The 23,018-nt window shown below is 44.7% G+C and overlaps 2 protein-coding genes across 4 annotated transcripts; one reads left to right on the forward strand and one right to left on the reverse strand.

Moving 5' to 3' along the window:
• Positions 1-4,605: 4,605 nt before the first annotated feature.
• LOC101018432 (eukaryotic translation initiation factor 2 subunit 3-like) lies at positions 4,606-10,487 on the reverse strand. Its single transcript, XM_009205538.4, has 3 exons — positions 10,268-10,487; positions 5,617-6,565; positions 4,606-5,317 (listed from the first exon to the last, which is right to left on the reverse strand). The coding sequence occupies exons 2-3, from the start codon at positions 6,497-6,499 to the stop codon at positions 4,782-4,784; spliced, it is 1,419 nt and encodes a 472-aa protein (XP_009203802.3). The 5' UTR covers positions 6,500-6,565; positions 10,268-10,487; the 3' UTR covers positions 4,606-4,781.
• Positions 10,488-12,363: 1,876 nt separating this feature from the next.
• Positions 12,364-18,764, forward strand: EEF1A1 (eukaryotic translation elongation factor 1 alpha 1). 3 transcript variants are annotated; one of them, XM_003897809.4, is made up of 8 exons: positions 13,548-15,257; positions 16,204-16,377; positions 16,747-16,926; positions 17,044-17,340; positions 17,424-17,574; positions 17,662-17,918; positions 18,016-18,250; positions 18,345-18,764. In XM_003897809.4, exons 2-8 carry the CDS (start codon positions 16,234-16,236, stop codon positions 18,467-18,469), a joined length of 1,389 nt encoding a protein of 462 aa, XP_003897858.1. In that variant the 5' UTR covers positions 13,548-15,257; positions 16,204-16,233; the 3' UTR covers positions 18,470-18,764. The 3 variants fall into 3 exon arrangements, with proteins under 3 accessions (XP_031523077.1, XP_003897858.1, XP_031523076.1); XM_031667217.1 differs by lacking the exon at positions 13,548-15,257 and adding an exon at positions 12,364-12,781 and having other exon boundaries at positions 16,747-17,340; XM_031667216.1 differs by having other exon boundaries at positions 16,747-17,340.
• Positions 18,765-23,018: the final 4,254 nt, after the last annotated feature.

A 23,018-nucleotide genomic window follows, 5' to 3' on the forward strand; every position in this document is an offset into this window, starting at 1 on the left:
AGGTGCCTGCCACCACCCCCAGCTAATTTTTTATATTTTTAGTAGAGACAAGGTTTCACCATGTTGGCCAGGCTGGTTTCAAACTCCTGACCTTCAGGTGATTCACCCACCTTGGTCTCCCAAAGTGCTGGGATTACAGGCGTGAGCCACCATACCCGGCCTCTCCATTAATTTGTATATCTGCCACCTGGGGACCCACTGTAAAATAACTAGTACTGTTCTTTTATGGATAGTACTGTATTATTTTCACACCTGATTTCATTAATTCCAGTTAACGTATACCAACCTTTGTGCGCAAGATCTAGAACGCTAAACTCTTCACTTTGGAAAACAGTTTAATCTCCATGTAGTGAAAACCACTAATTTTACAGGTGAGAAAGTGTGGGAATGACTGAGCGATTTGCCCAGTGCTCATGTGGCTAAAGATCAAGCCTGCCCACCTTCTGACTTCCATTTTTTGCTTTTAGTGAGTAAAGCAGTAGGGATTAAAAGTGTATGTTCTAGAGCCCGACTAGCTGGGTTCTAAACCCAGCTCTTAATATTTAATAGCTATGTGACCTGAGGCATATTAAACTCTTTAAGTCTTAGCTTCTTTATTTGCAAAATGAGGATATTCTTTATTTATAAAATTATGACAATTAAATAAGTTAATATACATATTCTAAATTATTTACATTGTCTAAGTATTAACTGTCATGTTTTGTTCATTATTCTACCTTCAGGACCTAAAACAGTACCTGCCCAATGACTGTTTGCTAAATGAATAATTGAATGGATAGAGGGTTAGCTGCCTCCCTATGCCATTGTTGACTAGTTGACTCAAAAAAAATTTTTGTAATATATATTTTTGTGGAAGGATGGTTCTCACTGTCAGACATCAATAGGTTAGTTTGAGTTGCAGAAGGTAAGTGAAACCTTTAGGTAGGATTACTTTCAAGATTTTTGATCTACATTAATATGTTATGGAGAAATAATATGGCTGAACATTTCCCAAATTTAGTGAAGGATAGATTCAACACAATGAATGAAAACCAAGCAAGATAGTAAGACTTCGTTTAGGCACATTGTAGTCATCAGTTGGACTAGTGAAAACTAAAGATTAAGAAAAAAACTTGGTTGGGCTTGGTGCCTCATACCTGTAATCCTAGCACCTTCGGAGGCCGAGGCAGGAGGGGACTGCTTGAGCCCAGGAGTTCAAGACCAGCCTCAGCAACAAAGTGAGACCTTATTTCTACAAAAAATTAACTGGGCATGGTGGTATGCACTTGTGGTCCCAGCTAGTTGGGGAGCCGAGGTGGGAGGATCACTTGAGCCCTGGAGGTTGAGGCTATAGTGAGCCATGATTGCAACACTGCACTCCAGCCTGGGTGACAGAGCAAGACACTGTTTCAAAAACAAAAACAAAAACAAACAACACAACAAAAAACTCCTTTTGGAGGGCAGTGGCCAAGTCTGTAAATGCCACTCCAGGAATGGGAGCTGTTATATTCCTTCCTCTTCCACTTTCCATTGCAACCAATAAAGATGGTTTGTAACATTAAAAAAAGAAGGAAGAAAGGAAGGGAGGAAGCAGGAGAGGGAGGGAAAGAAAAGAAAAAGAAAAAAACTGAAAGTTCTCAGAGAAAAACACATTACATACAAGGGATACATTACATACATGGGAGCAATGGTTGACCGCTTCTCATTAGAAACAGGGAAGCTAGGAGGTAAATGAACAACATCTTAAAGTACTGAAGGAAAAGACAAAATCTGTCAACCTAGAACTCTGTATCTGGTGAAACTATCCTTCACAAATGAAGACAATAAAATCACAATGCGATACCACTACACACCCACTAAAGTAGCTAAAATTTAAAAAAGACTAACAATACCATCTCTTGGCAAGCAATTAGGAGTCTTATACAGCTGGTGAGAATGTAAAATGGTACAATCTTTCAGGAAAACAGTTTAGCAGTTTCTAAAAAAGTTAAACATACATCTACCATATGACCATCCATTCCACTTTCAAGTGTTTACCCAAGAAAAATGAAAGCATATATCCAAACAAAGAATTGGGCCAAAATGTTCATAGCAGCTTCATTTATAATCACAAACATGGAAACGACCCAAATGTCCATCAACAGGTGAATGGAAAACAAATGGTGGTATATCCATATACTAGAAAACTACTTAGCAATAAAGACGAATGAACTATTGATACATCCAAAAACATGAATGACTTTCAAAATAATTGTGCTGGGCAGGACATGGTGGCTCCTGCCTGTAAATTCCAGCACTTCAGAAGCCCAAGGTGGGAGGACTGCTTGAGGCCAGGCATTTGAGACCAGCCTGGACCATATAGCAAGACCCCCATCTCTATTTAAAAATTTTTTAAAAATGATTGGGCATGGCGACTCATGCCTGTAATCCCAGCGCTTTGGGAGGCTGAGGTGGGCAGATCACCTGAGGTCAGGAGTTCAAGACCAGCCTGGACAACATGGTGAAACCCTATCTCTACTAAAAATACAAAAATTAGCCAGGTGTGGTGGCTGGCGCCTGTAGTCCCAGCTACTCGGGAGGCCGAGGCAGGAGAATCTCTTGAACCTGGGAGACAGGTTGTAGTGAGCTAAGATCGCACCATTGTACTCCAGCCTAGCAACAGAGCAAGACTCCGTTTCAAAAAAAAAAAAAAAAAAAGAAGGTCCCCTGTTATTTTCCATTATAGCGTCTTCTTTGTTTCCTTCTAAACACTTACCACAACATGTAATTATCTTATTCATTTGACTATTATTTCAGCTTTGTCTCCTCTACTAGAATTGAAATTCCAAAGCAAGGATCTTTCCTTACTTTTTGTTTAACCATGGTATTCAGTGTGTGGTGCATAGTAGATGTTCAGTAGACATCTGTTGAATGAATGAATAGAGAGGGAATCTGGGAGTGCAGTCTGCTTCTCCTCAGATATATTTATTTCACTGACATTGTCTTCACTTTTAACTATGAAAACCTGCCCTTGGGTATTAAAAATCATTCTATAGTTCATATGTTTTCCAGCCGTCTTCCTAATGTGCCTTGGTCTTTTTCTAGTTTGGACTTGCACTATGTTTTCTTGCTTGTGTATGTGTGTGTGTGTTTTTTTTTTTTTTTTTTTGTAGCCCAGGCTGGAGTGCAGTGGTGCAATCTTGGCTCACTGCAACCTCTGCCTCCCGGGTTCAAGCAATTCTCCTGCCTCAACCTCCTGAGTAGCTGGGATTACAGGCGTGCGCCACTACGCCTGGCTAAATTTTGTATTTTTGGTAGAGATGGGGTTTCATCGTGTTAGTCAGGCTGGTCTCGAACTCCTTACCTCAAATGATCTACCCACCTCGGCCTCCCAAAGTGCTGGGATTACAGGTGTGAGCCACCCCATCTGGCTGACTTGCTTGCCCTCTCTCTCTCTCTCTTTCTTTTCTTTTCTTTCTTTCAAAGAAACGGTCTTATTCTGTCGCTTAGGCTACAGTGCAGTAGCGTGATCATAGCTCACTATAACCTCTGACTCCTGGGCTTGAGGGATTCGCCTGCCTTAGCCTCCTAAGTAGCTGGGATTACAGGCCCACACCACCATACCTAGCTACTTGCTTAATTTATTTTTTTATTTTTTTATTTTTTTTGCTTTCTAACATCTTTTACTTCTTGACCTTTCGAAACATCCAAAAATTAGTAATATTATAATCTGTGTCACAATCTTAACAGTTAAGAAAAAACATAAAATGAAGGCCTAGAAAAATCTTTGTTACTCATCTAGAATTATTTGGTATAACAGTATTTTCCAATGGAGGAAGACTATTGGATTTCAGGCATAAAACAATGCAGAAAAAAATCTCAAGGCATCATAGGGAGAGGGAGATAACTTCTGACTCTGGTTTCCCATGCTTCAGGCCAGAAAGAGCAAGGGGAGAAAAATATCTGTCCATGGGAACAAGTAATTATGCTTTAAAGGACAATTTCATTCGAACCCATTCATTTCCTTTTCATGCAAAATTTCAAAGATAAAGCAACATAAAATATGGGGCCAAAGAAAAGGGAGAAGGTCTTCAAGGAGAATTTGTGCCTTTAAGTTTTTACTGGTACAACAGTCCATCAGCCTGGAGGTACTCAAAGACGAATCATGAAAAAGAAAAAAAACTTTATTTCAAGCAGGTTCAGTGATATATGTGTGTGCTACAGCAAAGGCTGGTTGTGGCAAAGTTTCATTTCAAACTGTATGATGTGGGCTGGGGAAGGTGGCTCACGCCTGTAATCCCAGCACTTTGTGAGGCCAAGGTGGGCTGATTACCCTGAGGTCAAGAGAGACTGGCCTGGCCAACATGCCAAAACCTCGTCTCTACTAACAATACAAAAATTAGCTAGATGTGGTGGCGCACACCTGTAATCTCAGCTACTAGGGAGGCTGAGGCAGGAGAATCGCTTGAACCCGGGAGGCGGAGGTTGCGGATCACGCCACTGCACTCCAGCCTGGGTGACAGAGCCAGACTCAAAAACAAAAGAAAATAAAACAAACCAAAAAACCAAAACTGCCTGATGCATAATTTTGACATTATGTGGGAACGCTTAACTTCTGCCAAAATGTAGATTCAATCCAACATTATTAATTGTAGTCCCTAAGTTTTCATAACCAAAAAAAAGAGAATAACCTTACAGTTACCTACTAAGGTAACAAACTGTGAAATCAATTCCCCAATATTGCTTTGAAAATAAACCCCTTGGTTGTTATGAGAAACTCTAACTTCCAACTCCATCCGAATGTATTATTTAACCGGTATTCTTCAGTCATCATCTACTGTTGGCTTGATTGTTACTCTTCTTCTTATCTGACCCCAACCAATTAAACGCCAGCGTTTTTCAACTCTTCTGCTAAGGGCAATTTTTTCTCCTACCTCTGTGCACACTGGATTGGTCAAAACAATTTTACACAAATCGGCCTTGACAAGTCTAACTCTCCCTCCTGTCGACAGGGATCCTATGTTCACCATGAACACTTCATTCTTAGACAGCTTTTGAACCTTTGCTGCCTTCTTGTCTCCTTCAGTGCGTACACCTAGAAGCCGTCTAAGCAGGAAATAGGAAATTTCCAATTCTGTGAATATCTCAGGTAAAGCTCCGACTGCACCAAGTACTTGCCCCACCATTCTGTTAGCCCGGCACAAAGTGGGGTCAATTTTTGTTCCAACTCCAATAAGACTGCCTGGAGCAGCATATTGCAGATCATGATGCTCTGCAAAAAGTGATACAATTTTGGAAAAGATTGGTTTACACATGAGTTTTCCTTCACTATCTTTGGAAACAATACCAGGTCTTCTATCTCCTGGCCCACCTTTTTTTTTTTTTTGAGACAGAGTCTCGCTGTGTTGCCCAGGCTGGAGTGCAGTGGCGCCATCTCGGCTCACTGCAAGCTCCGCCTCCTGGGTTCACACTATTCTCCTGCCTCAGCCTCCGAGTAGCTGGGACTACAGGCTCCCGCCACCTCGCCTGGCTAGTTTTTTGTATTTTTAGTAGAGACGGGGTTTCACCATGTTAGCCAGGATGGTCTCGATCTCCTGGCCTCGTGATCCACCTGCCTCGGCCTCCCAAAGTGCTGGGATTACAGGCTTGAGCCACTGCGCCCGGCCTGGCCCACCTTTAATACTCCTTTTAGGATACTACCACCAGCTACACCTCCCTTAAGGTCATCAACTTCACAGCCAGGTTTGTTGACATCAAAAGATCTAATAACAATAAGCTGGGGCTCTGAAGTAAAGTCTCTTGGGGATACTGGAATTTTCTTTACTATGTACTCACAAACAACTTCAATATTGTATTTCAGCTGAGTCGAAATTGGCATAATGGGAGCTCCCTCTGCTACTGTACCTTGGACAAATGCAAGGATCTGTTTGTATTGTTCTTTAGCCTGACTTTCTTTTACCAAATCAATTTTATTTTGTAGAATCAAAATATGCTTCAGTTTCATGATCTCTATAGCAGCCAGGTGTTCAGACGTCTGAGGCTGAGGACAAGATTCATTACTAGCTGTCAACAGAAGAGCTGCATCCATCACTGCTGCACCATTCAGCATAGTAGCCATCAAAATATCGTGGCCAGGACAGTCAACAAAGGAAACATGTCTGACTGATTTGAAGTTCCCTTTTGTCCCTGCAATGTCTGTAGGAAACTCATCAGGTATACTGCTCCCACAAGATCTATAACATTCTGGCTGAGGGCAACTTGGGTCATCAAGTTTATAAATCTTAGCATTAGCATATCCAAGCTTGATTGTAATATTTCTTTCTAGTTCATTTTTGAACCTGATGGAGTGAACTCCAGAAATAGCTTTGACGACTGTGGATTTCCTATGAGCTACATGACCCATTGTACCCATATTAATTGTGGCTTGTCTGCTGATAACTTCGTGTGAAAGTAGCGTCAACTTGGTAACATCCAACGTGGTGAGATCTTGATGCGAAAGACGTGGCTGCCCCAGAGTCACTCCAGCTTCTTCACCCGCCATGTTGCCGGAAGAGCTACTTGCTTGATTTTTTAAAGTTTGCCTAGGAGTGAGGGTTTCACCCAGGCCCTGGTAGAGGCAGGGAACATCCTTAAACATCGTTGCCTTGCTGTCTACTTAGCAAATAAAGAATGACATTTTCATGTGGCCTAATCAGAAGAGTTGGTCACACTTATAACTAGGACTGGCTTACAGAGAAGTAGGGGATGGTAAGGGCTGAAGGAACTCATTGAGAACAGAGATATGCCTCTGTTTCTTTATCATCCAACCATCAATCCATCCCCTCTTTCAGTAATTATAGTGTACTGATCTCAGACCCAGACAAGAACCATTCTACATGTTTTATACATATTAACTAATTTAATTCTTACAGTTACTATAAGGGTAAATACTGTTAATATCCCCAGTTTATAAATGAGAAAACATATGGCCGGGCATAGCGGCTGACACCTGTAATCCCAGCACTTTGGGAGGCCAAGGTGGGTGGATCACCTAAGGTCAGGAGTTGGAGACTAGCCTGGCCAACATGGTGAAAACCCATCTTTATTAAAAATACACACACACAAAAAAAAAAAAAGGCCAGACGCGGTGGCTCACGCCTGTAATCCCAGCACTTGGGCAGGCCGAGGCGGGTGGATCACGAGGTCAAGAAATCGAGACCATCCTGGCTAACATAGTGAAACCCCGTCTCTACTAAAAATACAGAAAAATTAGCCAGGCCTGGCGGCGGGCGCCTGTAGTCCCAGCTACTTGGGAGGCTGAAGCAGGAGAATGGCATGAACCCGGGAGGCGGAGCTTGCAGTCAGCCAAGATCGTGCCATTGCACTCCAGCCTGCATGATAGAGCGAGACTCTGCCTCAAAAAAACCCAACCAACCAACCAAACAAAAAATAGCTGGGCGTGGTGGCGGGTGCCTGTAATCCCAGCTACTTGAGAGGCTGAGCAGGAGAATTGCTTAAACCCGGAGGCAGAGGTTGCAGTGAGCTGAGATTGTGCCATGGCCCTCCAGCCTGGGAGACAAGAGCGAGACTCCGCTTAAAAAAATAATAATAATAAAATAAAATAAATGAGAAACCTGATAAGCACCTATTAAGCATTATTGTTCAGTGGTCTTTGAGAATGATCAGATAATCGTTATTGAGTCAGATAATGCAGTTTACAAAAAAAGCTATAATAGTGGTTCACGCCGGTAATCCCAGCACTTTGGGAGGCCAAGGCAGGCAGATCACAAGGTCAGGAGTTGGAGAACAGCTTGGCCAATATGGTGAAACCCTGTCTCTACTGAAAATACAAAAATTAGCTGGGCGTGGTGATGGGTGCCTGTAGTTCCAGCTACTCAGGAGGCTGAGGCAGGAGAATTGCTTTAACCTGGGAGGCGGAGTTGCAGTGAGCCGAGATCGCGCCACTGCACTCCAGCCGGGGTGACAGAGCAAAACTCCGTCTCAAAAAACAAACAAACAAACAAAAAAGCTATGATAATTTTCCAAATCATTTTTGAAAAGTAATGATGATAGAACGGTATTTAGGCAAAATTACATATACTGTTTTAGGATTATGGAAAGTGTTGTTACCATATAAATTATACATTTTAGGATGAAGTCAGTGCTAAACAGGAGAAATAAAGTGCTGTGGCTGCAGGAAGGACACTGGGGGAATGGAAAGAACACAGTACTGGGTTTGGAGAGACTTGGCACTGAATCAGGTCTCTGTTCCTCACGAGTTCTGTGATCTTGGGCAAAGTGCATTAGCTTAAGTTTCTACAATTCTGAGTAAGAGTAATGAAGCCTCTGGAGGTCTTGTGAATTCCCCACATTGAGCTGTGCCCTTATCTGTGCTTTCCCGTCACTGTCTGCAATGTCTTGCATATCATTTGCCACATGGAAAGTACCTTTATTTTTTATTCTATTTATTTATTTATTTTTGAGACAGTGTCTTACTCTGTTGCCCAGACTGGAGTGCAGTGGTGTGATCTTGGCTCACTGCAACCTCTGCCTCCCAGGTTCAAGTGATTCTCCTGCCTCAGCCTCCAGATTAGCTGGGACCACAGGTGCCTGCCACCACGCCCAGCTAATTGTTATATTTTTTAGTAGAGGCGGGGTTTCACCATGTTGGCCAGGCTGGTCTTGAACTCCCGACCTTAAATGATCCAACCACCTTGACCTCTCACAGTCCTGAGATTACAAGCATGAGACCCCGTGCCTGGCCAGAAAGTACCTTTTTTAAAAATTAACTTTATTTATTTATTTATTTATTTATTTGGGACAGGGTCTCCTCCTGTGGCCCAGTCTGGAGTGCAGTGACACTATCATGGCTCACTGCAGCCTGAAATTTCTGGGTTCAAGTGATACTCCTTCCTCAGCCTCCTGAGTAGCTGGGACCACAGGCACATACCACCATGCCTGGCTAATTTTTTATTTTTTGTAGAGATGGGGGTCTCATTATGTTGCCCAGGCTAGCCTCAAATTCCTGGGTTCCAGCGATCTTCCCATCTCAGCCTCCCAAAGTGTTGGGATTACAGGTGTGGGCCACCATGCCCACTACAAGCATGAATGAAGCCACAATGCCCACTTGTCTTAGTTTGTAAATATACATGAATTGTAGTGAATATTTGATAATTGTCTCCTTTGCCCCTTGCCCCATAGGCCTCAAGAAAGCAAAGACCAGGTAGATAATGGTTCACCACTAGATTACACCTGGGGAATCCTCACAGAGAATATGGGTCTTGAAAGATGTCAAGAGGCCGGACGTGGTGGCTCACACCTGTAATCCCAGCACTTTAGGAGGCTGAGGCGGGTGGATCACCTGAGCTCGGGAGCTCAAGACCAGCCTGACCAACATGGAGAAACGCTGTCTCTACTAAAAATACAAAATACAAAAATTAGCCAGGTGTGGTGGCACGTGCCTGTAGTCACAGCTACTTGGGAGCCTGAGGCAGGAGAATTACTTGAACCCGACAGGCGGAGGTTGCAGTGAGCTGAGATTGGGACACTGCACTCCAGCCTGGGTGACAGAGTGAGACTCCGTCTCAAACAAACAAACAAACAAACAAAAATGAATCAGGCATGGTGGCACACGCCTGTAATCCCAGCTACTCGGAAGTCTGAGGCAGGTGAATCACCTGAACCCAGGAAGCGGAGGTTGTAGTGAGCCGAGATCATGCCACTGTACTCCAGCCTGGGTGACAGAACAAGACTCCGTCTCAAAACAAAACAAAACAAAACAAAGCAAAACACCAAAAATCTTCCCATTGGTGCATAAATTCCACATGGCAGATGCTGCCAATAATCTAACCATTGATGACCTGTGTGTGTATAGTCTTTGCACCTCCTACAGGAAAAGCCAATTTTAACCCTCTATGAGTGTCTCCATTGCTTCATAATCTTTTTTTTTTTTTTTTTTGAGACAGAGTCTCGCTCTGTCACCCAGGCTGGAGTGCAGTGGCGCGATCTGGGCTCACTGCAAGCTCCCCTTCCCGGATTCACGCCATTCTCCTGCCTCAGCGTCCCAAGTAGCTGGGACTACAGGCGCCCGCCCCCTCGCCCAGCTAGTTTTTTGTATTTTTTTAGTAGAGACGGGGTTTCACCGTGTTAGCCAGGATGGTCTTGATCTCCTGACCTCGTGATCCGCCTGTCTCGCCCTCCCAAAGTGCTGGGATTACAGGCTTGAGCCACTGCGCCCGGCCTGCTTCATAATCTTCATGAAGTTGCATGCTTTTGCAGCTTCTCACAGTTTATTTTTATTTCTAATGTAGCAATAAAATAATATACTTACTAAAAATAATAGTTAGAGAAGAAAATCATTGCCTCATACCAAGTAAGACAGCACTTAATCATGGTAGGCACTGGCTTTGCAATTATGAGAGCAGTAGTAGAAATAGCTTTAGTTTCCTCAATTTTCCTGGAGTAGTCTTCAGACTTTCTTTAAATTGCTAAAATGAGAGTAATATTTCATTGTATAACCTCTGTATAATTTCTTACCATGTACATGTATTACCTATGTAAAAATGCTTACAATTACAAAGATACCAATGAGTTTCTTTTCTCTACTGACTCAAGTTGGTGTCACAGGCATACTAATTAAGGACAGGCATTCTCCAGAAAGCCTATAGAAACACTGTCTTTTGTACTAATAAAAAGCTCCCATGTTTTTTCATGTCATTGCATATTAGAACTGTGACATAGTAGGAACAAAGAGGCAACCCATTTCACAGATGTACTCAGAACTGCTGGGCTGTCACAGGTCTAAGCAGAAGAATGAGGACTAAATCCCTAATTTTCTGACACTGATGCCACTGATATTTTCATTATACCAGGCTGCCTTGACCTGCTGGTAAGGGTTAGGACTAGCTCTCTGATCAGATTACCCTGGTTCCAATCCTGATCTGCTGGGCCCTAAGGTATCCACGAAAAAAGATCACCAAGCTGTATTAGGTGAAAAAAGCAAGGTGGCATATTGTATTTTACCATTTTGTGCAAAAAGAAGGTAAAATTTTAAAAAAGAATATATGTCTATATTTGCTTATTATGCATAAACTGTCTGTTGCCCATTGCTGCTCCATCTATACCATGTGGGTGGTAGGATTACAATAAATACTGCAAATACTAGAACAGTGCCTGTCACACTAAAGCACCATTTTATTTGGATTCTCAGTCCAAGTAGTTCCTTGGCTTAATCATATTCTAAAATACCCCTTTAAATATATATATATATATGTGTGTGTATACACACACACACACACACATATATATATAGGTTTTTCTGAGATGGAGTCTTACTTTGTTACCCAGGCTAGAGTGCAGTGGCACGATTTCTGCTCACTGCAACCTCCTCCTCCCGGGTTCAAGTGATTCTCCTGCCTCAGCCTCCCATGTAGCTGTGATTACAGGTGCACACCACCATGCCTGGTTAATTTTTGTATTTTTAGTAGAGACGGGAGTCTCACCATGTTAGCCAGGCTGGTCTCGAACTCTTACCTCAGGTGATCTGCCTGCCTCAGCCTCCCAAAGTGCTGGGATTACAGGCATGAGCCATCACACCTGGCTATCATCTTTTCTTCAGCGGTAGATACAGCAGATAAAAAGATTTAAAAATCATTTTCACGTGGCAAGCCATGGCAGAATGTAACTACTTAAGGCTGCTTTAAATTAGACTAATAGCAGAGTGATTAGACTATATTGAAAGCTCAGTGAATCACAATTATGTACCTCAAAGAAGGATTCTTGTTTGCCTTATTACTACGTAAATAACGGAAATACTTGTTTTTCTTCCTAAAAGGGGTCATGTAGATGTTTACTTACAATGTATTTTAAGTTTGTCACTCTAAATGGTTATGAGCAAGCGAGACCGTCCTGGCTAACACGGTGAAACCCCGTCTCTACTAAAAATACAAAAAATTAGCCGGGCGTGGTGGCGGGCGCCTGTAGTCCCAGCTACTCGGGAGGCTGAGGCAGGAGAATGGCGTGAACCCGGGAGGGGGAGCTTGCAGTGAGCCAAGATCGCGCCACTGCATTCCAGCCTGGGCGACAGAGCAAGACCCCATCTCCAAAAAAAAAAAAAAAAAAAGGAAAAACCTTCAACAAATATCACCTTAGATTATAACCCCAAAACATATTTACAAGCCTCAACATCATTACTGTTACCGCTTTAACATTTAAGACAGTAAAAAGCATAATGGATCTCCCGTACGATGCGGGGAATCCGTTATGATTATGTTGAAAACATAGGGTCTGGGGAAAAAGGGATTTAAAATAAGAAGGAAAAAAAAGACTTGAGACTTAAAAAGTTTTTTAGAGGCCAGCTCACGGTGACAAAAACCGACCCTCACCCCGAGCCACGTGAGGTTTTCTGCCTCCTCCCTGGCCTTTCCTTCCGCAGTCAGAAGGCGGAAGAAAAGCGACCTCAAGGTGGGGCGAGAGACAGGGCGGACCCTGGCGACCTGACGCTGGGGAGGCTCGAGTGGCGGATCCATACCGCTCAGCTGTTCGCCGCGGGACCCCGCCGGCCCGCAGGTGACCCAGCGCTGGAGAAACGCCAGCGATGTGGCCTGGCGAGCTGGCGCGGCGCAAGGACCACCCGCGCCCTCCTTGCCGCCCCAGCCTCCCTTCCTAGGAAGCCGGGCGCGCCGGGTGAGCGCGGGGCTTCCCCGGGACCGGCGTTCCAGTCCCTCTCCAGCTTCCGGCCCACCCCTGCCGGACTGAGAGCAGATATGTGATCTCTGCCCTGAGAAAATGCTCGTGGCCAGCGACTACCCCAACGCACAATAATACGGCTCCGATGGGCTCAAAGGTATTGGTTTTTTGTTTTGTTTTGAGACAAGGTCTCACTCGGTCACCCAGGATGGAGTGCAATTGCGTGATCTTGGCTCACTGCAACCTCCGCTTCCCGGGCTCAAGCGATTCTCCTGCCTCAGCCTCCCGAGCAGCTGGGATTACAGGCATGCGCCACCACGCCCGGCTAATTTTGTATTTTTAGTAGAGACAGGGTTTCACCATGTTGACCAGGCTGGTCTCGAACTGCTGGCCTCAAGTTATACGTCCGCCTTGGCCTCCCAAGGTGCTCGTATTATAGGCATTGAGCCACGGCGCCCGGTCCAGTGTTGGTTCTTAAACGCAAGAATTGAGATCTCCCTTCACCTAATGAAAGTCTCTATCGCAAGCCACTATCGCAATACTCAGAACACCCAGTCGGTGTTGCGCAATAGGTTACTAAGGTATAAATCAAGGATTCATGTAATTTTGCCATTCCTTGCGTGATATTTTAAAAAACATTCTCTGTAAGGTATTTATAAAGCGTTTACTATTATCCGCAATCACAGGGGCTTGAGGAAAAACTTTTGACTGTGGCTGGGCGCCGTGGCTCACGCCTGTAATCCCAGCACTATGGGAGACTGAGGCGGGTGGATCACTTGAGGTCAGCAGTTCAAGACCAGTCTGGCCAACATGGTGAAACTCCGTCTCTTCTAAAAATACAAAAATTTGTGGGGTGCGCTTGTAGCCCCAGCTACTCGGGAGACTGAGGCAGGAGAATAGCTTGAACCTGGGAGGCAGAGCTTGCAGTGAGCCGAGATCGCGCCACTGCACCCCAGCCTGGGCAACAGAGTAGGACTCCATCTGGAAAAAAAAAAAAGAAAGAAGGAAAAAAAAGTGGACTGTGAAAACCGAATGGACTAGAAAAACGTTATACTACAAAGATACAAAAACCAAGAATGCACCATACGCGTTTGCCTTTAACTGCTTCCCAACTTGTTTTCCTCTTCCAATTTGATTGTGGGTTCCTCTCCAGAAGGAACTCCACAGTACTTAGCGTTGGCCACATAGTAGGTTCTCAAATACTTGTTAATAAATAAGTTTGTTCGAGAAGCTGGGCAGTAATATTCTACAGCTGGAAAAAGAAACATAATGATCTAGTAATTAGCTCATTAAAAATAAACGTTCTTCATTCCTCAGAGGAGCATTTCCCAAGGCCTGTCTTGATAGCCATCCAAAACGGCCAAGCTCATCCAATCTTGCCCTAGATTTATGCTAAAATGCAGTTACAATCTATAGGATGACAGAAAAAGAAAGCACTTATTTAAATATAATAGGCACTTATTTAAATAGGAGAAGCTGTGACTTCATAGCAAGTGTTGGGGTTAGGAAACTGGGTGGATAAACTTGCTGATGCTGTAGATATTAGTCTCTACATGAGATCACGTGGAAAATCTGCATTTGAAAGCTTTTTAGGTTCCTTATGTTTGCAATCAAATGACTGTACACCTTTTAATTTAAAAAGTACCATGAGGCACACACACACTCGCAGGAACTTTTTGGCGTAACAAAACTAGAATTAGATCTAAAGCTAACTGTAGGACTGAGTCTATTCTAAACTGAAAGCCTGGACATCTGGAGTACCAGGGGGAGATGACGTGTTACGGGCTTTGATAAAAGCAGCTGGCTTTGAATGGAAGGAGCCAAGAGGCCAGCACAGGAGCGGATTCGTCGAGCTCACGGCCATCGAGCCGAACCTCTCGCAGGTCCGTGAGCCGTTAAGGAGTCCTCCAGTCCAGATCCTTCGCCCCAAGCCCCTCGGGGTCCCCGGGCCTGGTACTCCTTGCCACACGGGAGGGGCGCGGAAGCCGGGGCGGAGGAGGAGCCAACCCGGGGCTGGGCTGAGACCGGCAGAAGAAGACGCTCTAGGGATTTGTCGCGGACTAGCGAGATAGCAAGGCTGAGGACAGGAGGCTGATTGGGGGGCGAAGGTACACCCTAATCTCAACACAACCTTTGGGGCTAAGCCAGCAATGGTAGAGGAAAGATTTTGGACGTCCCTTCCAGGCCGCCACCTCGTCGCCTCCCCCCTCCCCCTCCCCCTCCCCCTCCCCCGCCCCGGCCGGAGCTGAGAGTAATTCATACAAAAGGACTCGCCCCTGCCTTGGGGAATCCCAGGGACCGTCGTTAAACTCCCACTAATCTAGAACCCAGAGATCGCTGCGTTCCCGCCCCCCTCACACGCCCGCTCTCGTCATCACCAAGGTGGAGAAGAGCATGCGTGAGGCTCCGGTGCCCGTCAGTGGGCAGAGCGCACATCGCCCACAGTCCCCGAGAAGTTGGGGGGAGGGGTCGGCAATTGAACCGGTGCCTAGAGAAGGTGGCGCGGGGTAAACTGGGAAAGTGATGTCGTGTACTGGCTCCGCCCTTTTCCCGAGGGTGGGGGAGAACCGTATATAAGTGCAGTAGTCGCTGTGAACGTTCTTTTTCGCAACGGGTTTGCCGCCAGAACACAGGTAAGTACCGTGTGTGGCTCCCGCGGGCCTGGCCTCTTTACGGGCTATGGCCCTCGCGTGCCTTTCATTACTTACACGCCCCTGGCCGCTGTACGTAATTCTTGATCCCGAGCTTCGGGTTGGAAGTGGGTGGGAGAGGTCGAGGCCTTGCACTTAAGGAGTCCCTTCGCCTCGTGCTTGAGTCGAGGCCTGGCTTGGGCTCTGGGGCTGCCGCGTGCGAATCTGGTAGCACCTTCGCGCCTGCCCCGCTGCTTTCACTAAGTTTCTAGCCATTTAAAATTTTTGATGACCAGCTGCAACGCCTTTTTTCTGGCGAGATAATCTTATAAATGCGGACCAGGATCTGCACACTGATATTGGGGTTTTGGGGGCCGCGGGCTGCGACGGGGCTCTTGCGCCCCAGCGCACATGTTCGGCGAGGCGGGGCCTGCGAGCGCGGCCACCGAGAGTCGGACGGGGGGAGTCTCAAGCTGGCCGTCCTGCTCTGGTGCCGGGCCTCGCGCCGCGGTGTGTCGCCCCGCCCTGGTCGGCAAGCCTGGCCCGGTCGGCACCAGTTGCGTGAGCGGAAAGATGGCCGCTTCCCGGCCCTGCCGCAGGGAGCTCAAAATGGAGGACGCGGCGCCCGGGAGAGCGGGCGGGTGAGTCACCCACACAAAGGAAAAGGGCCTTTCCCTCCTCGGTCGCCGCTTCATGTGACCCCACGGAGTACCGGGCGCCGTCCGGGCACCTCGATTAGTTCTCCGAGCTTTTGGAGTACGTGTTCCTTAGGTTTGGGGGAGGGGTTTTGTGCGGTGGAGTTTCCCCACACTTAGTGGGTGGAGACTGAAGAGTTAGGCCAGCTTGGCGCTCGGTGTAATTCTCCTTGGAATTTGCCCTTTTCGAATTTGGATCTTGGCTTATACTCAAGCTTCAGACAGTGGTTCAAAGTTTTTTTCTCCCATTTCAGGTGTCGTGAAAACTACCCCTAAAAGCCAAAATGGGAAAGGAAAAGACTCATATCAACATTGTCGTCATTGGACACGTAGATTCGGGCAAGTCCACCACTACTGGCCATCTGATCTACAAATGCGGTGGCATCGACAAAAGAACCATTGAAAAATTTGAAAAGGAGGCTGCTGAGGTATGTTTAATATCAGAAAGGGAAAGATGAACTAAAACGAGTTTTACCAGCAGAATCATTAAGTGGTGGTGATTTCCCCAGAACTAATGAGTGGTTTAGATCTGACCCTACTTATTAAAATAGTTTGCTTTTGGTTACTTCTGTAACCGTATTGCTAGTGAGTAGTTTCGATTTGGATATTAATAGTCAAGATCCTACTTTAAAAAGTTTGCTTTTTGGTTGCTTCTGTAACCCTATCTAAGTGACTAAAATCACTTAGGACTTGCAGTTGTAAAGTGGAAACTATGTGCCAATTAAGGGCTGGGGGCAAAGAAATTGAAGCTGGAGTTTGTGTGTTAGTAACCAAGTAACGACTCTTAATCCTTACAGATGGGAAAGGGCTCCTTCAAGTATGCCTGGGTCTTGGATAAACTGAAAGCTGAGCGGGAACGTGGTATCACCATTGATATCTCCTTGTGGAAATTTGAGACCAGCAAGTATTATGTGACTATCATTGATGCCCCAGGACACAGAGACTTCATCAAAAACATGATTACAGGGACATCTCAGGTTGGTGGGATTAATAATTCTAGATTTGTTTTTTTTTTTTTTCCTGAAATGCCTGTCTTGTGCATTGGTTTTGTCCTTTGGAGAGTTGACAGGGATATGTCTTTGCTTTCTTTAAAGGCTGACTGTGCTGTCCTGATTGTTGCTGCTGGTGTTGGTGAATTTGAAGCTGGTATCTCCAAGAATGGGCAGACGCGAGAGCATGCTCTTCTGGCTTACACACTGGGTGTGAAACAACTAATTGTTGGTGTTAACAAAATGGATTCCACTGAGCCACCCTACAGCCAGAAGAGATACGAGGAAATTGTTAAGGAAGTCAGCACTTACATTAAGAAAATTGGCTACAACCCCGACACAGTAGCATTTGTGCCAATTTCTGGTTGGAATGGTGACAACATGCTGGAGCCAAGTGCTAACGTAAGTGGCTTTCAAGACCGTTGTTAAAAAGCTCTGGGAATGGCGATTTCATGCTTACACAAATTGGCATGGTTGTGTTTCAGATGCCTTGGTTCAAGGGATGGAAGGTCACACGTAAGGATGGCAATGCCAGTGGAACCACGCTGCTTGAGGCTCTGGACTGCATCCTACCACCAACTCGTCCAACTGACAAGCCCTTGCGCCTGCCTCTCCAGGATGTCTACAAAATTGGTGGTAAGTTGGGTGTCAACAAAGTTGAATTTGAGTTGGTAGAGTACTATCTCTCTTCATAGGTATTTAGTATGCTGTAAATATTTTTAGGTATTGGTACTGTTCCTGTTGGCCGAGTGGAGACTGGTGTTCTCAAACCCGGTATGGTGGTCACCTTTGCTCCAGTCAACGTTACAACTGAAGTAAAATCTGTCGAAATGCATCATGAAGCTTTGAGTGAAGCTCTTCCTGGGGACAATGTGGGCTTCAATGTCAAGAATGTGTCTGTCAAGGATGTTCGTCGTGGCAACGTTGCTGGTGACAGCAAAAACGACCCACCAATGGAAGCAGCTGGCTTCACTGCTCAGGTAACAATTTTTAAAGTAACATGTTCTTACCTTATTGCAGAGGCTAAAGTCATTTGAGACTTTGGATTTACACTGAACGCAAATCTTTTTTTCCAAGGTGATTATCCTGAACCATCCAGGCCAAATAAGTGCTGGCTATGCCCCTGTGTTGGATTGCCACACGGCTCACATTGCATGCAAGTTTGCTGAGCTGAAGGAAAAGATTGATCGCCGTTCTGGTAAAAAACTGGAAGATGGCCCTAAATTTTTGAAGTCTGGTGATGCTGCCATTGTTGATATGGTTCCTGGCAAGCCTATGTGTGTTGAGAGCTTCTCAGACTATCCACCTTTGGGTAAGGATGATTACTTAAACGTAAATAAGTTGTGTTCAAGATGAAAAATACAACTGTGAACAGTTTTGGTAATACTAAATTTTTTTTTTAATAGGTCGCTTTGCTGTTCGTGATATGAGGCAGACAGTTGCGGTGGGTGTCATCAAAGCAGTGGACAAGAAGGCTGCTGGAGCTGGCAAGGTCACCAAGTCTGCCCAGAAAGCTCAGAAGGCTAAATGAATATTATCCCTAATACCTGCCACCCCACTCTTAATCAGTGGTGGAAGAACGGTCTCAGAACTGTTTGTTTCAATTGGCCATTTAAGTTTAGTAGTAAAAGACTGGTTAATGATAACAATGCATCGTAAAACCTTCAGAAGGAAAGGAGAATGTTTTGTGGACCACTTTGATATTCTTTTTTGCGTGTGGCAGTTTTAAGTTATTAGTTTTTAAAATCAGTACTTTTTAATGGAAACAACTTGACCAAAAATTTGTCACAGAATTTTGAGACCCATTAAAAAAGTTTAATGAGAAACCTGTGTGTTCCTTTGGTCAACACTGAAACTTTCAAGTTTTACCTCGCTTAGGAGAAAGACATGTAATTCTGGTTTTATGAATTTGTGGAAACTTTATGAAAATGTAGTTCTCGAGTTAACACTTACAGGTGGAGATAAGGTTGTTTTCCTCCCACGTACTTGGAAGGGGAAGGAATCTAAGCTATGGGAGGGCTGCTTTGATTACCACATTGGAGAGAAATGCAGCATGTTACTGATGGCCTGTCACTAAGGAAGGCCAAATGCTGTAATAGAGTCCTTGTGTTGCATAGAAAGCTTAATGTAGTTAAACCAATGTTAAGTGAATCTTTGGAAACATGAAATAGTTTCCAAATTACAGGGATGTGCGTTTTAAAACAGGTTAAAATGACTGGGCAGTGGAAGTTGACTATTTCCCCTGACATAAGTAAGTAGTTGCTAGTGCACACCCTATGTGAGTGGAGGGATCCACTTTAAAGTCAGTGGAGTTAGCTTTATGCCAGTTTGGTTTCACAAGTTTTACTGAGTGCTATTCAGAATAGTAACAAGGTGCTAACAAAAAGATGGCAATTTGAAATAGCTATGAAATTGGACAGAGCCTAATCTTAAGTTTCTTTCCTCCTGCAGAGTCTAATACCTTTTATGCTTTGATTAGCAATTTGTCTGCTTGGTCACTAGCAATGAAGTGGTCATAAGCTTAACAGGTGTCAGTGATAGCCCACTTACTCCTGAATCTTAAGCATTTGTGCATTTGAAAAACTTAATGATCTTCCTGCTGGGATTACAGGCATGAGCCAGTATGCCTGACCTCCCAGATGTAGAAGAGTATCTAAAAGGTATCTTTTTGGCTATATAAGGAAAATTTTTGGTTAAGTTTGAAGGATAGGTAAAATTTAAAGGACATGCTTTTTGTTTGTGTGATGGTTTTTTTTATTGAGATGGAGTTCTTGTTGTTCAGGCTGGAATGCAATGGTGAAATATCACTGCAAGTTCTGCCTCCTAGGTTAGAGCAATTCTGCTTCAGCCTCCCAAGTAGCTGGGATTACAGGCATGTGCCTGTAATTTTGTGTTTTTAGTAGATAAGAAGTTTCTCCATGTTGGTCAGGATCTCAAACTCCGACCTTAAGTGATCCCTCCGCCTCAGCCTCCTAAAGTGCTGGAATTACAGGCATGAGCCACCATGCCCGGCCAGGACATATGTTCTATAAGGACATGCTAAGTAGGAGTTAAAGCAGCACGAGAGACAAGGCCTTTGTGTTGCTCAAGGTTCAAAGGTACTTGAATTGGCTATAGACAAGTTTGTAACTTGAAATGTTAGCCTTTTCCCTCATCTAAGTCTGAATTAGATAAAATGCCTTCCCATCAACCAATTCTCTGAGGTATCAAGTCTAAATTAGATTTTTGTTCTTTAGTTTTTTTGCTATCTTCATGTTTACAAAAGTAAATTGCCTAAGATTTGCTGGATGACCGTAGAAAAGACAGGTAAGGCCTTTAATAGGTGGCCAGTAGACTCCCTCTATTGACAGTTGACAGCTGTAAGATTTACCAGTGGAGAATTCTGTTGACATGCAAGGAAGCAAGACTTAACTGAAAAAATTGTTCCACTGGAAACAGGAAAGAGTTTACTTGCATACTGAGATTAACTTCTCTGTGAAATCCAGTGTCTTAGACAACTGGCTTGAGCACCACCTGCTGGTATTCATTACAAACTAGCTTGCTATAGTAAATGAATTTTTTTTAAGCTTTAAGATGAAGTGGCATTTCTCTTGACAGTTACTATGTTGGAATTGGTTAAAATTTTTGGAGTGGATTTCAAAAGTGAGAACTACAGTATTTAAGGCTAGTGTTTGGCTTTTTTTGTTTAGACGGGGTTTTACTCTTGACCTGGCTAGAATGGAAGTCATGGCTAACTGCAGCCCTGACTTCTGGGCTCAAGTGATCCTCCCTGAATAGCTGGGACCACAGGTGTTTGCCACCACACCTGGCTAATTTTTGTATTTTGCCAGTTGCCCAGGCTGGCCAACTGCTAGGCTCAAGTGGTCTTCCTGTACTGTATCTTCCCCAGTTAAACTGATACTTACCTTTCAAATCTCAGATGTACCGGGGCCTCAGCAGTGACTCAAGGAAGAACCTATGTGCTCTTAGTGGGACACAGTTTGTTCAGACCTACTAACCTCAACCCAGTTTCAGTTCTTTCTAGTGGAGAATGTTAGCTTACATTGATAGGCCAGATTTTAGCATTGGGTTTTCGTGATCTTCGTGTTTCAAACATAGTAACTTACCATTTATCTTTTAGTGTGAAATATTTCATTTAGCTAGAACCCCTGAAATTCAAATGTGCTTTTTCTCATCTAATTATTTGCAATTAAACATTTTTATCATTTACTTTGGTACTGTTTTTAGCAGGCCCATGGATCTCAGGGTTTAGTTTGTGGGCTCTATGGGAGACAATGACAAAGATGTTGCAATAATTCTAAGTAAGAGATATTAGAAAACGAAGCAGGCCAATTGATGGCTCATGCCTGTAATCCTACCACTTTGGGAGGCCGAGGTGGGGGGATCACAAGGTCAGGAGTTCAGACCAGCCTCACCAACATGGTGAAACCCCATCTCTACTGAAAATACAAAATTAGCCAGGTGTGGTGGCAGGTTCCTGTAGTCCCAGCTACTCAGGAGGCTGAGGCAGGAGAATCGCTTGAACCCGGGAGGCAGAGGTTGTGGTGAGCCAACATTGCACAACTGTACTCCAGCCTAGGCAACACAGCAAGACTCCGTCTCAAAGAAAAAAAAAAGGCCAGGCACAGTTCCTTGAGTCCTAGTTCCTTGAGGCCGAGGCGAGATGATTTGTGAAACCCTGTCTCTACTAAAAATACAAAAAAGCCAGGCGTGGTAGCACATGCCTATAGTCCCAACTGAGGCAGAGGTAGGAGAATCCCTTTATCTTGGAAAGTGGGGGTTGCAGTGAGCCAAGATCTTGCCAGGGTACTCCAGCCTGGGTGACAGGGCAAGACTGTCTCAAAAAATAAAAAAAATGAGCTGGGGATGGTCATGCACACCTGTAGTCCCAAGCTTCTCTGGGGGGTTTAGGCAGGAGGATCGCTTCATCCTGGGAGGCTGAGGCTGCAGTGAGCTATGATGGTGCTACTGCACTCCAGCCTGGGCAACAGAGTGAGACCCCATATCAAAAAGTAAATCATAGAAAACTTTAAGCAAAAATATTTGGAAGGCTCCCATACTTTAGAGATATATATATTGTAAATATATATATATATATTTTTTTTAGAGACAGAGTCTCACTATGTTGACCAGGCTGGTTTCAACCTCCTGGCCTCTAGTGAGGTGCTGGGGTTACAGGCATGAGCCGCTGCACTCTGCCACATCCTTTAAAAGTATGTAGTTATGCAGGCCAGTTGCGGTGGCTCATCCCTGTAATCCCAGCACTGTGGGAGGCCGAGGCAGTTGGATCACCTAAGGTCGGGAGCTTGAGACCAGCCTGGCCAACGTGGAGAAATCCCATCTCTACTAAAAATACAAAATTAGCCGGGCTTGGTGGCGCATACCTGTAATCCCAGCTACTGGGGAGGCTAAGGCAGGAGAACTACTTGAACCCAGGAGGCAGAGGTTGTGGTGAGCCGAGATCGTGCCATTGCACTCCAGCCTGGGCAACAAGAGTGAAACTCCATCTCAAAAAAAAAAAAAAAAAGGTATATAATTAATGCAAATTTCAACATGTATACAAATTACCACAATTAAAATATGGAACAGTTCTGTCACCCTGTAAAATTCACCTGTGCCCCTTCAAAAATTAAAATTTCTTTAGAGAAGAAGTCTCGCTCTGTTACAGAGGCTGGAGTGCAGTGGCCTAATAGCTCTCTGAAGCCTCGAACCCCTGGGCTTAAGCGATCCTTCCACCTCAGTCTCCCAAGTAGCTACGACAACAGGCATGAGCCACTGCACCTGGCAACCTGCGCCCCTTTGTAGTCAACCTCTCTACCCCTAGCACTTGTTAGCCACTGGTTTATTTTCTATCCTCATTGCTTTTGCAGGACTGTCCTATACCTGGACTCACAGTTTATAGCATTTTGAGTCTGGCCTCTTTTTTTTGAGACAGTCTCACTCTATCATGCAGGCTGGAGTGCAGTGGCGTGGTCTCAGCTCACAGGAATCTCCGTCTCCTAGGTTCAAGCAATTCTGCCTCAGCCTCCTGAGTAGCTGGGACCACAGGTGCCCACCACCACACCTGGCTAATTTTTGTA

This window comes from Papio anubis, chromosome 6 (assembly GCF_008728515.1).
Source record: "Papio anubis isolate 15944 chromosome 6, Panubis1.0, whole genome shotgun sequence".
NCBI lineage: Eukaryota > Metazoa > Chordata > Mammalia > Primates > Cercopithecidae > Papio > Papio anubis.